We start from the raw sequence: 14,049 nt of genomic DNA, 5'->3' as shown, positions 1-14,049 counted from the left end.
GAGAGCAGCGCGGTGTGGAGAAGGAAGGAAGCACCGCCAGGGCCCGCCGCGCGCGAGAGGCTGTGCACGGCCGCGCCGCGCGCGCCGCCGCCGCGTCGGCGCGATCCACGATGCGGGTACCCCGCGCTCCGGACGCCTGACCCCCTGTGCGCCAGTCGAGATCATCAGAAGCCTCAGCGGGGGGCTTGTCTCGTCGAGCCATGCACAGCCCCATCATCAACTCCAGTCTCTGAGAAGAATCGCGCTTCAGACCAGCTTCAAAAGCCACTGCCGGCGGATGCCTGGAGACGCTGCCCAAGCGACACCAACGCATGACAAGCGCACCTTACAATGGCGCCGCCAGCAAGATACACTGCTGTATGCCAGCAGCTTGCTAGACATTTCGACTGCACTGCGCATGCTTCAATTGCAAGCAAGCAGCTGCACCTACTCGCCCGTGTAGCGTGGCCGCCGCTTCTCTGCAAAGGCGCGCAGGCCCTCGAGGCGGTCCTGCGTGCCCATGAGGCGGTCGTAGCAAGCGCGCTCCCAGTCCAGCGCCGTCTCGCTGCAGAAGTCAGAGGTCAGCCGATGCTGGCCACAAAAGGGAAGGCACATGACGCACGTGTCCATGCCCTCGCCTCGGTCGATGGCCAGCTTGGCAGCCTTGAGCGCCAGCGGCCCTGCGGAAGGAGAGAGGCAGTCAGCATAGGAGGTCCGATGGCTCAACGCAGCGCGCACCGTTGCCCGCCATCTGCCGCGCAGACGCAACAGCCGCCATCAGCGCCTCGTCGCCGCCCTCGCCGCCGTTGTAGGCCGGCGCGTAGTGCTCCACGACGCCGAGCGCATGCGCCGTCTGGCCATCGAGGATGCGTGCGGAGAAGATGAGGTCCTTGGCGCGTGCTGGACCCACGAGACGAGTGAGACGGTGGGTGCCACCAGCACTGTCAGGGCCGTCAGCAAGCGCCGCAAGTGCAGCATGCAGGCACGACACTCACCCCGGGATGATGCCCAGCCTTGTCTCTGTCAAGCCCAGGCGCGCACCGGGGCCGGCGATGCGCACGTCCGCACAAAGAGCCAGCTCGAGGCCGCCGCCGAGCGCCGTACCGTCCAGTGCGGCAAGGCACGGGAAAGGCAGACGCTCAATGCTGCTGAGCGTGCGCCGCAGCGCGAGGAGGAATGTGTCGACCTGGGCGGGCGTCATGCCCTTGCGCTCGCGCAGGTCTGCACCGGCGCAGAAAGTCGAGGGCACGAGCGAGCGGATGACGAGGACGCGAGTGCTGCCCTTTGCATGTCAGCGAAGCTGCTCGTCAGGCACTGCTGGAGCGCAGCTGGGTCACTCACCCATCGCCGCGAGCCGCCTCAACACACTCCTCCAGCTCGGCCAGCAGCTGCATGCTGATCGCATTGCGTGCCGGCGCGCGGTCGAGCGTGAGCAGCGAGATGCCGCCGTCGAGCTCGGGCTCGTAGGCGGCGGCACGGGCGTCGGGCGCGCCCGGCGCCGGCGAGACTGCCTGGCGCGATGCGGCGGCGAGCGGCGAGTCGGACAGACGGGTAAGCGTCACGAGCGGCCGGTCGGTGGAGTAGCGACGCGCGCAGCGCGGTGCGGTGCGCGCAAGAGCGGCGAGAGGACGCAGCAGCATCGTTGAGGCGGTGGATGTGGTGCGGAGCGAAGGGGCACTGCGTGCTGTCGAACGAGGAGCACGGCCTCACCGCGGGCCGGCTGCCGGACGCGAATGCGGGGAAGGACCCGCGGGCTCCCGGCCGCAGCACCCGCCGCATCTTGGGCAGACGCTGCGCCTGCCGCCGCTGCCGCTGCACCGCACCGCACCGTCTGTGCCTCTTGGCGCGAGAAGCAGCTTCATCAAGTCAGCTTGCCGTCAGAGTTGCATTCATTCAGACAGCGGACCCTGTCAACTCGAGACGCCATGCTTTCGAAAGCTGTGCGTGCATCTCTCGCCCGGCGGTGTGGAGGCGTGCGGCCGGCGCTGCGATGGCGTGCGAGCTCGCGCCGGACGTGCGTCGTGCGCCGCGACACGCCCATCACTTGCTCTCCCACCACAACCTCACAGCAGCATGAGCAGTTGTCCGCAGCAAGTGCATCTCATCGTCAACGCCGCAGCCGGTGCGCCGGGCGTCAGCAAGCGCCTCGAGGCCGTCGTGCTCGCACGCCTGCGCAGCGCCGGCATCGCCGTGCAGCGACACAGCACGCAGTCCGCCGGCGACGGCGCCAGGATCGGGCGTGAGCTGCGCAGCACCGGGCAGCAGGCCGGCAGCAGCAGCTCCTCGGACGACGCAGGACTCGTCGCCGTGCTGCTCGGCGGCGACGGCACCACGGGCGAGGTGCTCAATGGCCTCTACGACGCCGAAGGCCGCGGACTGGCCGTGCGCCTCGCCCTGATCCCGACGGGCACGGCGAATGCCCTCTACGCAGGCCTGTATCCAGAGGCAGCAGCTGCTGCGGCTGTCGCTGAGAACTCCGAAGATGACGCATGGCGGCTGCACTCGCTCGACGCGCTCCTCTCACAGAGCGGCCAGCTGGTGCCGCTGACTCTCTCTCGCGTCCGCCCCTCCCACGGCGATGCACAGAAGACAGCGCTGGCACATCTCGTCGTGTCCCACGCGCTTCACGCAGCCATCCTGCACGATGCTGAAGCACTGCGAGCCTCGCACCCCGGCGTGGAGCGCTTCAAGATTGCGGCGCGGCAGAACAGCACCGTCTGGCATGCCGGCACGCTCACGCTACACGGCAATGCCCGAGTGTACGACCCGGCCACGCAGGCCTTCAAAGCTCTCTCTGGCGAGGACAGTACGCTCGATGGCCCAGTCATCTACCTCACCGCGATGAGCACCGACCGTCTCGAGCCCACCTTCGTGCCTGCGCCCTTTGGCTCTCTCGTCGGCGCCGAACCGCCGAGTCCTCTGGCCCGCCCACCTGGCGATCTCGACGTGCTACTCATCCGCCCTCTTCGCAGCCCGTGCGTGCAGCGCAAGCTCGCGGGACGCGCGTGGCACGGCACCGCCGCTGAGGACGTGCGCGCGGCATTCGCTCAGGAGGTACTTTGGCCGCTGACGGGCAAGATGTACGAGAAGGGCGCGCATGTCGACATGCGGTACGCCGAGTCTGGCGGCGAGGAGCCCGGGCGGATCGGCAGTGATGGCGCTGGCCCCCTCGTGTTCGAGTACTACCGGGCGCAGGGCTACGACTGGGTTGCCGTGAGTCCGCAGTGCAGCCATCGCCAGCACGGCGCTGACGCACATCGCACGCAGCATGCTAGCGCCGACACCAGGTCCTTGGTGTGCGTAGACGGGGCCGTCAGCGGCGCAGAGCGGACCGAGGTGCGGACGTTGGGGTCCGCGGAAGGCAGCAGCGTGCATGTATACAGATAGGCATTGCAGCATGCATGCAGGTAGCAGTAGACTGAGTCCGGTGTCCGTCCGTTTGTCTCACAGCTTCTTCTTGGCCTTCTGCTTCAGGCGCTTGGCTGTCTCGTCTGCCGGCTGCTCGGTCCAGACGCGGCCAAGCTGCTTGTCCACGCTTGCGTGCGCGGCACGGGCGACGGCCAGCACGCCCATCATCGTGGCCGCGCAGCCGAGGTACAGAGCGCCACGTGCTGGCGGCGGCAGGATGTCGAGCAAGGGGTACGCGAAGCGGCTGCGGAGCGGTGTGAGGAGCATGCGGGGACACTGCCAAAGAGGCCACGCACCCGTTGATCGAGTTGCAGTACTCGGCCCAGAGACAGTAGCCCAGCGTCGCAGCGCCGCAGATCAGCGCGGGCCGCAGGCGCTTGGGAAACGGCGGCGAGAAGACGAGAAAGTCCTGCAGGCAGAGAGAGCGTCAGCCGAGCCTTGTGCGCCGCAGAACGCATGCGACGCACCGCCAGCAGAATGACTGCGGGAGCGAGGTGCATGCTCATGTCGATGTCCAGCGGCAGGTGGACGCGCTGGGCGATCATCTGCCCCGGGCTGTTGGGGTCCGGCACCATCTTTGGCGGCACGAGCAGATCCGGGTTGATGAAGTGCAGCGACCAGTAGAGGAGCGAGACGAGCACCTCGACGGGCAGCACCGAGACGGACAGGAACGTCTTGGGCAGCGCCAGCGCCGGCACGACGAGCGCTGCAAGCGAGAGGACCATCGTGGCCTGCGTAGCCCAGAGCGACACGATCGTGAGGAACTGGTAGTGCCCTGCAGGGTCGTCAGTCTGCGGATTCGGCACCTGTCGCACAGCAGGCTGCCAGGCTCGCCAGCTCTGAGCACATGTCTGGCTGCGGCCCCCCACGGCGTGCAAACAGCTTCGGGCTCGCACAGCGTCGCGACGACCAAGCGAGACGACTGCAGACCGCTCCCTTCTCAGGCATGTGTGCGCCACTCACCTGCGAACTCAGCCTCGACGTCGCGGCCGTTGAGCCCGTTCAGCTGCGGCAGCGCAGCGAAGCCGTAGCGGCACGCGGCCAGCCCGCCAAGGTAGAGCGCGGCGGCGGCCGTCTTTGCGGGCGGCGAGAGGGACATGCGGAGCACTGGCGGTGTTGAAGGTCCGAGTGTGGTGGTGGGACGGGAAGGAGCACAGCAGCTGGCGCCTGATGAGGCCACGCGCGCGCACGTTCAGCGGCCGCCGCAAGGCAGCTCGAACGTGGAGGCGGCCCGCCGGCTCGCCGCTGCCGGGGCGCGCCACGCCGCCCTGTGAGCTGCCGCGGCGTCCGAGACGCATGCAGCACGCTCGCCGCCTCGCGGCCATCCCAGCCGCCTGAGCGCCATGCTCGCCTCTTGCTGGCGAGCGTTTGGCATCAAAATCAGTGCCTCTTCACCTCGCACGTGTCGAGCGACTTCAATCCACATCTGGTCCCAGGCTTTGAACGCTGATGCGCCGTATGGCCTGGCACGGACGACGCGCGGCTGGAGAGCATCGCACCCGAGGCTGTTTGCCTTGCATGCTGCCCGGTTGCGCGAGCTCGACGATGATCAGCCTTGCTCACCCCTCAATGGCTCTCGCCTCTCAGGTCTTGGGCACGGTGAGACCTCAGAGGCGCATTTGAAAGGTGGTCCGCAGTCCTGCGGTGGCCCTGCGAGCTCCGACGCTCGCTGGGTGAGAGCCCCTATGGCTCGAGGCACCTGTACCCCTGCAGGTGCCAGATCTGCTCAGACTCGGTCACTCCGCCATGCTGTCGAGTCAGCCACAACAGCACGAGCCCCTCATGCGCAAGCCGACTGCGAGCACTGCGACCAGCACCGCTGCCGTCAAACGCTCGCAACACCGGCGTCGACTTTCCTTCGCAAAAAGAGCTCAATTGCATCGACTCGGCAGCGACAGCACAGGCTTGGCCTCTAGCAGCATCCCGCAAGCCGACACACTTCGCTTCGGCAACACGCTTAGTTGCTGGTGATCTTGTCACTGCGAGAGGCGGCGGCAGTTAGCATGCGGGATAGAAGTCGAGAAGCGACGGCAAGGCCTCACCGGATGTCCTTCCATTGCTTCTGCTCGCCGGGAGGCATGGTCAGCAGGCTGTCTCGTAAACGTGGAGGTCGGGCAAGACAGCGCCGTTGTCGAGAGCTGCAGGAGACACCGACCGTGAAGACACTCTCTCACGACACACACCAGCCTGCGCACAGAGACGCCGGCCAGCGTAGCTGCACGCGCACTGTCTCTTGCGGACAGCGAGGGGCAAGCACAGCTGAGTAGCCATACGAGCGCTGCTGTGCGCGGCTGAGAGGCATTGCTCCCTCCCGCGAGTCATGGCGCAAGGCTGTGCAGTGCGCTCGGCGCGGAAGATCTAGCAAGGCGACCAGCCGGGCCGGGCCTAGCCTGCAGGTTCTGGACCAGGGTTGCCGAGCAGCCGACGAGGTGCACGGCAAGCGGCGTTTCCAGCGCACTGATGTCCGGATCCCAGCTGGCAGCGCAGGCATCTCCGACCTGTCGAGTCTCTGCGCGTGCGCCTTGCTGCTGTGCCCAAGCAGCGTCCTCTCGCCGACCTGGGCCTCTTTCGCTGAACAGCAGTGCACAGGCGCAAGCTCCCATGCGCGGCCTCCTATCGGCTACTAGGGACCGTGATGTGGGGCCGCTCTCCCCGGCCAGCACCGTACGGCTGCCGCTCCTTGTCCAGCACGTCGAGGCCCAAGCCCTGCCGCCAGCAAGCTGCACTCACGCCGCGGTTGTGCGAGTCCCACAGCTTCTGCGACACGGTGTCGAAGCCGATGCCGAATGCGAAGGCGCCGAAGAAGACGGTGCCGACGCTGCAGACGTGCGCGCAGCAGGGAGCGAAGCGCAAGCAAAGGGGGTGCAGAAGTGGGTATGAACGGGTCAGCAGGGGCCCAGCCAAAGCAGAGCAGCGCCGAGCGCATCGGCGGCACGGCGACGCACAAGACGGAGTTGCGCTTGAACACGGTCTGGTAGACAGTCTGAGCGAGAGCCATGGTGGGCGACGTGTGGGAGAGGGTTCGTGGTCGGACAGCAAGCGCCAACAAGGCTTCGTCTCGCCTTGCCGCGCGCCGCCGCGCTCACGCCCCGCCGCGCCCACAGCGACGACACCACCGCGCGGCGCGGCATGCGGCGCGGCGCCCAGCCAACCGCGAGCGAACTGGCGCGGCGCATTCCAAAGCAGAGCATTTCCTCGCCGTGACCGCCAGATGTGTACATGGCAGTGAAGACTTCGAGCTGCTGCTTGCCTCATCGCTCTGTCAGCTGTCATGAGCGTGCAGGCGGCCGAGAGGGGCGCCAGGTGCTGGGCGCCTGCTGGGCGGTGCGGCGAGGGCCGGGAGTCGGCGCGCGCCGCCCGAGGTCACGTGCGCGGCATGCGGCAAAAAGTCTGGCTGGCAGCCCAGCTCGAGCCACCGGCGCTCCTTCGCGCCCGGCTTCGCTCTGCTCCCTCACCCACCCCTGCCGCCATGGCAACAGCGAGCTCCTCGCGCGTGTACGTCGTGTCCGGCGGCGGCGGCGGCAGCGGCTCGACGACGACGGCGTCGGGCACGTCGCTGCCCGACCTGCTCAAGCGGCACGGCTCGAGCAACAAGCGCAAGAAGCGCAAGGCCGCCCTCTCGCGCGACGAGCAGCTCAGCCGCATCGAGCTCATCCAGGACTTTGAGTTTCCCGAGGCGAGCAACGTGATCCGCAGCACACGCGACGGCCAGCACATCGTCGCCACGGGCATGTACAAGCCGCAGATGCGCGTCTGGGAGTGCGAGCAGCTCAGCCTCAAGTTTGAGCGGCACACCGACGCCGAGAACATCGACTTTATCGTGAGTGCGGCGCGGGCCCCGGTGGCGCGAGACTAGGCGCGGCAACAGCAGAGACAGAGAGAGAGAGTCAGAGATGATCATACAATCACAACTTATCTACATTAGCGTAGCCTCCGGGCGATGCTGACGAAACGGAACTGAGACTCGATGCTGCTGGCGTGGGACGTGACGGACGTTGCTGCATTAGTGCTGACACGTCCCTTGCAGCTCTTGTCAGACGACTGGACCAAGTCACTGCATCTGCAGACAGACCGGACGCTCGAGCTGCACGCACAAGGCGGCCACCACACGCGCCTGCGCATCCCCAAGTTTGGTCGAGCGCTTGGCTACCACTTTCCCACAGCGACGGCGCTCGTGGGCGCCCGTGGGCGCGAGGTCTACAGGCTCAACCTGGACCAGGGGCGCTTCATGGAGCCGTTCGTCCTGGGCGAGGGCAGCAGCTCCGGCGTGGTCACGGGCTGCAATGCTGTTGACGTCAACCCGGCGCACGGCCTCATCAGCCTCGGCACCGAGGGCACGGGTGTCGTCGAGCTGTGGGATCCGCGTCTGCGGTCACGCGCCGGGAGTCTGGGCATCACGGTGCCGAGCGTCCTCAACGCCTCGCTGCAGTCTGCCAAGCGGCGACTGCCGGGCGTGCTGACGGGGCAAGAAGACGAAGCCGCTCTCGGCGCGGCGCTCGAGGGCCTCAGCGTGTCGGCACTGAGCAGCGCCGAGGATGGCCTGAACCTCGCTGTCGGCACCAGCACCGGCCACGTGCTGCTCTACGACCTGCGCATGTCCAAGCCGTACGCAGAAAAGGACCAGGGCTTCGGCCTGCCGATCAAGTCGCTCTCGTGGCCCGGCGACCGCGGCGCCGCCACGTCGCGGAGCGCACGCACCGAGGCGCACGATGCGGTGCTCTCGGCCGACTCAAAGGTCATCAAGGTGTGGAGCAAGGAGCAGCCCGAGGAGAACATCGTCAGCATCACGCCCGGCCCGAGCCTTGGCGATCTCAACTGCGTGCACCACATCCCGGGCTCCGGCCTCATCGTCTCGACTGTCGAAGGCACACGCTGCGGCGCGTGGTACGTGCCGGCGCTGGGCCCAGCTCCGGCATGGTGCTCCTTCCTCGACACGCTCACCGATGAGATCGACGACGAGCAGACGGGCTCCAAGAAGGGCGTGTACGAGGACTTCAAGTTCATCGACAAGGCCGAGCTCGAGCTGTACGTCTGCTGGGTGACCTTCCTGCTGCAGCGGCTGACTCTGACCTCCACAGCCTGCAAATGACGCACCTCATCGGCACGGACCTGCTGCGGCCGTACATGCACGGCTACTTTGTGTCTCTCCGCCTCTACGAGAAGGCACGCCTGCTTGCGAACCCCACTGCCTACGCCGACGCCCGCGAGCGCGCGATCCAGGCACGCATCGACAAGGCGGCCGAGTCGCGCATCCGCGCTTCGCCAAAGGACCTGCAGCGCATCCGGCGGGCCGAGAAGGAGCTCGAGGGCGTGCGCGTCAACCGCGAGCTGGCCGAGCGTGTCCGCCGCGAGACGGACCGCGAGGAGAAGAAGCGCGAGCGGCGCGCCGAGCGGGCCAAGGAGCTCGGCAAGGATCCCGAGGCCGAAGAGGCGCTCGCTGCGCAGAAGGAGGCCGAGCGTGGCGACGGCAAGAAGAGCAAGAGCTCCGAGGCGGCCAACCTCCTCGCCGACGATCGATTCAAGGACCTCTTCACGAACCCGGAGTTCCAGATCGACGACACGACGCGCGAGTTCGCCATGCTCAACCCCAGCACGGCTGTGCGCGGCGTGAGTGGAGCGTCTGAGTCGTGCAGTGCTGCAGATGTGCTGACTCGATCCCTACAGACTGGCAAGAAGACGGCCGTCGAAGAGCTCGACGATGCGTCGGACCGCGAGTCCGTCGACCCGGATCAGGAGAGCGACGCCGACAGCTCCGGCGACAGTTCCGACGAGGGAGGTGAGTCGGGCGGATGTCTCTGCGTCAGGGACACGAAGCTCACCAATCTCTGCAGACCTCGGACAGTTCGATCCTCGTCAGCATCAGGGCCAGCGGCGCAAGGACCTCGAGAAGGCGGCGGGCATCCCGCAGCGAGACTACCGCAAGACTGGCGCCGGCGCCCGCCTGGTCGACGACGACGACGACGGCGACGCGCGCCCTGCTGTCTCCGCCGGGCGAGGCGCCAGCGGCAAGGCGCGCACCTTCCAGGAGCGCCTGCGTGCCAACGCCAGTGCTGGACGCGGCCGCGACGCCGCCGACGGCGACGAGGCGGGCGCCCGCGAGCTCACGTGGAACCCCTCGCGCGCCTCGGCAGAGAAGCGCGAAGCGCGGCCCGATGCGGCGAAGAAGCGCCGCAAGGGCGAGGAGCAGTTCGGCGCTGGCCTGTCGCGCGGCGCCGGACGCGAGGAAGGCGTGGGCACCGAAGGCCTCGGCGAGGAGCAGCGCTCCGGACGCGTCAGACGCCGCGACCCCAACCGCTCGGCGAGCAAGAACACGATGCGCCGCTAGGCGGCGCAGGGCGCAGCCCTCATTCCCTAGACCCCACCTCATCTGTACTTTACTTTACCAAGCATGCATCCAATCACACGGCACCCTTCGGCCCATGACTTTGACGCTTGCATTACGGTGACGAGGGAGAAGGGACGCGCTAGAAGAGGTGGCTGGCCTGCGTCATCGGCAGCGACGTGGCGGCCGGCACGGTGCAGAGCTCGGGCCCGTTGCCCGTGTCGGCGGTGACGTCGTACGTCTCGGGATCGACGGTGAGCACGGGCAGCGCGTCGTTGAGCTTCATGTCGCGCTTCGTCACGGTGCGGCAGCCGCGCACGGCGGCGGCGCGCTTGCTGATGCCGTAGCTGGCAATGTTGCCCAGCTCGATCGACGCGCGGCTGACGAAGTTGAAGCTGTTGTGCGGCGCAGCCGACGCCTTGGCGCCGTACATGGGCCGTCCGTAGATGGGCTGCACCGTCGGGATGGACGCGTTGGCATCGCCCATCTGCGCCCAGGCGATCTGGCCGCCCTTGATGACCACCTCGGGCTTGGTGCCGAAGTACTCGGGCCGATACAGCACGAGATCGGCCAGCTTGCCGACCTCGACCGAGCCGGTGATGTGCGAGAAGCCGTGCACGATGGCCGGGTTGATCGTGTACTTGGCGACGTAGCGCTTCACCCGCTCGTTGTCGCGGAACTCGGCATCGGGCCCGCCCTTGCCGTCGGGCAGCGGCCCGCGCAGCTCGCGCATCTTGGCCGCAGTGCGCCAGGTGCGCGACACGACCTCGCCGACGCGGCCCATGGCCTGCGCGTCGGACGAGATGATGCTGATCGCGCCCGAGTCCTGCAGCACGTCCTCCGCAGCCACCGTCTCGGCCTGGGAAGGGTGTCAGCAGCGTGATGGAGCGACAAATCTCGGGCTGCTCACGCGAATGCGGCTGTCTGCGAAGGCCACGTCCTCGGCGATGTCTTTGCTGAGATGGTGGCAGACCATCAGCATGTCCAGGTGCTCGTCGAGCGTATTAGATGCATAGGGCCGCGTTGGGTTCTAGCGAAGCAGAGTGAGCTGACAAGCTAGATACAACGATGCGTCCTACGCACGGTGCTAGACGGCAGCACATTTGGCTCGCCGCAGACCCGAATGATATCGGGCGCATGGCCGCCACCAGCTCCCTCAGAGTCTGATAGGAGAAGTGATCAGCAGCGCTCTCGCGACTCGATAGAGCGTACGCACGATACGTGTGAATCGTGCGGCCCTTGAACGCCGCAATGGTGCCCTCCACGAATGACGACTCGTTCAGCTGCAAGGCTAGGTCAGCGGCTGTTGCATTCCGCAGCGCGTAAGAGACTGACAGTGTCGGTGTGGATGTTGATCTGCACATCGTACTTCTCAGCGATGGAGAGCGCGCTGCGCAGAACGAGGCAGCGTCAGCAGGATATCTCGCAGCCTGCGCTTGCTGCTCACTTGTCGATGACGGCAGGACTCGTGCCCCAGTCCTCGTGCAGCTTGAGGCCCGCGCAGCCCGCCTCGATCTGGTCGACGATGCCAGGCACGCCGCTGTCGTTGCCTTTGCCCGTGAAGCAGAAGTTGAGCGGCACGCCATCGGTCGCACGCAGCATGGCGCGCAGCTGGTCCTTGCCCGGCGTGCACGTCGTGGCGGAAGTGCCGGCAGAGGGGCCTGTGCCGCCGCCGATGACCGAGGTGATGCCAGTGGCCAGAGCCTGTGAGGAGTACAGGTCAGCGCCGGGTCTTGGTGTACGAAGCGGCACGCTCACCTCCTCGCAGATGTCCGGGCAGATGAAGTGCACGCTGCGCGGCGCTCGTCAGCATAGGGGCCACCAGGCGCGAGCGAGCTGACGCACTGCGCATCAATCGCACCCGCCGTCAGGATGAGCTTCTCGCCAGCAATCACTGGGCACAGCGGCTGTGAGCCATGAACTGATCCGCTGCGCGAACAGACGCACCTTCCGTGCAGCTGCCGACCACCATGCCCTCGGTGATCTCGTCCATGATGTCTGGGTTGCCAGCCTTGCCAATGCCCACGATGAAGCCTTCGCGGATGCCAATGTCGGCCTAGGCTACTGTCAGCGATGATGCCGCTGATGTCTGAGCGGACACGTACCTTGTAGATGCCCGACCAGTCGACGATCAGAGCGTTGATGATGACGAGGTCCAGGCACTCTGCGTCCGAGCGGCCCGAGGCCTGACCCATGCCGTCGCGCAGCACCTTGCCTGCAGACGCCTCGGTGAGTGCGATGCGGAAGGTGACCTTCGCGCTGACTGACCTCCGCCGAACTTGCACTCGTCTCCGTAGCTCGTCAGGTCGCGCTCCACCTCGATCCACAGCTCAGTGTCGGCCAGGCGGACCCGGTCGCCCGTGGTAGGGCCGTACAGCGAGGCGTACTGCTCGCGACTGAGACGATGCGCGGGCGGTGCAGCAGCAGCCGCGAGCGCCGCGTACTCGTCGGGACTTGCGTCGAGGAAGCCGGCCTGCGACAGGCGCGCCTGCAGAGCCTGACGAGCCCCAGCGTCACCTAGGTTGAGCTGCTCGATCGGGCCGGAGAAGAGCGCAGAGCCGCCAGCGAGCACGCGGGCGCCGCCGATGGCGACCAGATTCACGGGCTTGCTGTCGCCTGGCTCGAAGCGCACGGCCGTGCCCGCTGCGATGTCCAGGCGGTAGCCGAGCGCCGCGAGACGCGCAAAGCGAAGCGCGCCGTTCGTCTCGGCGAAGGGGTAGTGCGAGCCGACTTGGATGGGCCGGTCGCCTGTGTTTGTCACCTGCAGCGTGATGCGGGCGCGTGATGGGCAGAGCACGATGGGCCCGCTCTCCTTGACGCGCAGGGCGCCGGGCAGCCACGTCGGCGGCTGGTACGGAGCGAACACCTTCTGGTCGGGCGCCGGAAAGAAGCTGCCGTACAGCGCGTCCGCCAGTGAGCCGGTCGGCGTGCAGATGGGATCGTGCACAGTCACTACGGCAAGCTGTGAGCTACAGTCTCGGACGCCTCGAGAGCTGCGAGCGCACCCAGGAAGGAGCCGTCGTGGAAGGTGCCCTCGACCATGACCTCGTCTGCGTGCAGCTGCGTGAGTGGGCAAGCAGGCAGACGGATGCCACGACAGCCTCACGCAGCAGCTCCGGCACGCCCGGCAGCACATGGTCGCGGCCGAGGAGCGTCTTGCCGTGCTGCATCAGCTGTGCGACGCTGTGCTCGCCGTCGCGGATGCGCTCCTGCAGCACCGTCGCGATGAGCGCCGTGGCCTCGGCGATGTTGAGCTTGCGGCCGCGCGCCAGGCGCTTCTGCGCCAGCGTGCCGACCTGGTGCAGGAAGACCTTGTCGCGCTCGCGCGGCAGGAGATGCATGGCTGCGGCTTGAGGATGATGAGGTGGGAGACGGAGCACGGTCGAGCGAGCGAAAGGTAAATCCGGTGCGGCCCGAGCGCAGCCTCAGTGCGCGGGAACAGCCAGATAAGATCACGTGCGGCTCTGCCCCTCAAAGGCATCCCCGCCCGCTGCTCCAACCCTCCACAGCTCGATCGCGATGCCGGCGTCGTGGGAGCAGCAGGAGCAGTGGCGGCGCTCGCTTGCGGGGGTTGACGCACGTTCCACCGCGAGGGGCGGCCAACTCGCCGGGGAGGCCGCGATGGGCGGCGTGCGAAGGGGCGTCTCTGCCGCTGCGGGCCAGCGTCGCTGCGTTGCTGCGAGGCGCCTCGCGTCGCGCATGTGGCTCCCACGCGACGCGTAAAGTGCCATGCAAGGGGCTTGCTGGTGCAGCTGCGGCTCAGCATGCAGGTGCCCTCTTCCGCCCCCCGCCTCGCCGCGTTTGCCGCAGCTCCTGCTCCGAGCCGCCGCTCTTTTGCGCACGCAAGGCTCGCTCAAAACCGCTGCAGGCTGACGCTGCGCTGCCGAGGTGACGGCGAGAGGTGCGTCTGCAGCGCTGTGCATCGCTGAGCTGCACTGCTGATCAAGTCTGCATGCATGGCCCTGCAGCGGCTGCTGCACGCATGCTCTGACTGCCGCGCTGCAGCGGCAGATGGCGCGCGCTCGCTGTCGCGCGGCGCTCGTAGAAGTTGAATCGCGGGTCCAGAGCGGCGGTGCCGAACGCTGCGGCTGCCCCTATGCTCGCTGACGCCTGCGAGGTCGGAGCTTTTAGGCCAGCTCGCAGGCCGCAGCATGCCGCAGCGTGGACGGGCAGACGGAGCCGCCGAGGCTGCTGGCAGCGGTGCCGCTCGCTGCCTCTGGACGCTGCGGCTGCTGCCGGCGCTGATGCCGTGCGCTGCACATGCCGCCGGCGGGCCAGCCGCAGACGCCGAGGGACGCCTCTCCCGCACCGTGCAGCGGCAGCGAGCAGCGCCACGCAGC

The 14,049-nt window shown here is 67.5% G+C and overlaps 7 protein-coding genes across 7 annotated transcripts; 3 read left to right on the top strand and 4 right to left on the bottom strand.

Moving 5' to 3' along the window:
- Positions 1-383: 383 nt before the first annotated feature.
- On the bottom strand, positions 384-1,636 carry FA09DRAFT_329730 (ClpP/crotonase). Its single transcript, XM_025742295.1, has 4 exons — positions 1,321-1,636; positions 975-1,256; positions 718-920; positions 384-659 (listed from the first exon to the last, which is right to left on the bottom strand). The coding sequence occupies exons 1-4, from the start codon at positions 1,617-1,619 to the stop codon at positions 427-429; spliced, it is 1,017 nt and encodes a 338-aa protein (XP_025598374.1). The 5' UTR covers positions 1,620-1,636; the 3' UTR covers positions 384-426.
- A 219-nt stretch (positions 1,637-1,855) lies between these two features.
- On the top strand, positions 1,856-3,409 carry FA09DRAFT_329728 (hypothetical protein). Its single transcript, XM_025742294.1, has 2 exons — positions 1,856-3,192; positions 3,247-3,409. The coding sequence occupies exons 1-2, from the start codon at positions 2,053-2,055 to the stop codon at positions 3,364-3,366; spliced, it is 1,260 nt and encodes a 419-aa protein (XP_025598373.1). The 5' UTR covers positions 1,856-2,052; the 3' UTR covers positions 3,367-3,409.
- Positions 3,410-3,423: 14 nt separating this feature from the next.
- Positions 3,424-4,489, bottom strand: FA09DRAFT_345946 (hypothetical protein; the record flags this gene model as incomplete). The annotated part of the gene is made up of 4 exons (XM_025744724.1): positions 3,424-3,631; positions 3,684-3,796; positions 3,855-4,162; positions 4,351-4,489. 4 exons carry the CDS (start codon positions 4,484-4,486, stop codon positions 3,424-3,426), a joined length of 765 nt encoding a protein of 254 aa, XP_025598372.1.
- Positions 4,490-4,576: 87 nt separating this feature from the next.
- Positions 4,577-5,416, top strand: FA09DRAFT_16722 (hypothetical protein). Its single transcript, XM_025739272.1, has one exon. The coding sequence runs from the start codon at positions 4,731-4,733 to the stop codon at positions 5,301-5,303; it is 573 nt and encodes a 190-aa protein (XP_025598371.1). The 5' UTR covers positions 4,577-4,730; the 3' UTR covers positions 5,304-5,416.
- FA09DRAFT_338523 (putative QCR9-ubiquinol--cytochrome-c reductase subunit 9) lies at positions 5,345-6,385 on the bottom strand (the record flags this gene model as incomplete). The annotated part of the gene is made up of 4 exons (XM_025744114.1): positions 5,345-5,366; positions 5,430-5,449; positions 6,118-6,205; positions 6,333-6,385. The coding sequence occupies 4 exons, from the start codon at positions 6,383-6,385 to the stop codon at positions 5,345-5,347; spliced, it is 183 nt and encodes a 60-aa protein (XP_025598370.1).
- A 456-nt stretch (positions 6,386-6,841) lies between these two features.
- Positions 6,842-9,796, top strand: FA09DRAFT_307817 (hypothetical protein). Its single transcript, XM_025740567.1, has 5 exons — positions 6,842-7,207; positions 7,415-8,412; positions 8,466-8,994; positions 9,052-9,163; positions 9,219-9,796. The coding sequence occupies exons 1-5, from the start codon at positions 6,857-6,859 to the stop codon at positions 9,710-9,712; spliced, it is 2,484 nt and encodes an 827-aa protein (XP_025598369.1). The 5' UTR covers positions 6,842-6,856; the 3' UTR covers positions 9,713-9,796.
- FA09DRAFT_318294 (urease) lies at positions 9,769-13,317 on the bottom strand. Its single transcript, XM_025740901.1, has 13 exons — positions 12,816-13,317; positions 12,715-12,759; positions 11,978-12,661; positions 11,815-11,924; positions 11,657-11,765; positions 11,555-11,603; positions 11,468-11,501; positions 11,157-11,413; positions 11,045-11,099; positions 10,926-10,992; positions 10,793-10,872; positions 10,620-10,739; positions 9,769-10,568 (listed from the first exon to the last, which is right to left on the bottom strand). The coding sequence occupies exons 1-13, from the start codon at positions 13,048-13,050 to the stop codon at positions 9,852-9,854; spliced, it is 2,562 nt and encodes an 853-aa protein (XP_025598368.1). The 5' UTR covers positions 13,051-13,317; the 3' UTR covers positions 9,769-9,851.
- Between the last annotated feature and the right edge of the window lie 732 nt (positions 13,318-14,049).

This window comes from Tilletiopsis washingtonensis, assembly GCF_003144115.1.
Source record: "Tilletiopsis washingtonensis strain MCA 4186 unplaced genomic scaffold FA09scaffold_10, whole genome shotgun sequence".
Taxonomy (NCBI): Eukaryota; Fungi; Basidiomycota; class Exobasidiomycetes; order Entylomatales; genus Tilletiopsis; species Tilletiopsis washingtonensis.
The sequence above is the reverse complement of the archived record's forward strand: the minus strand, read 5'-3'. Positions and strand labels throughout refer to the sequence as shown.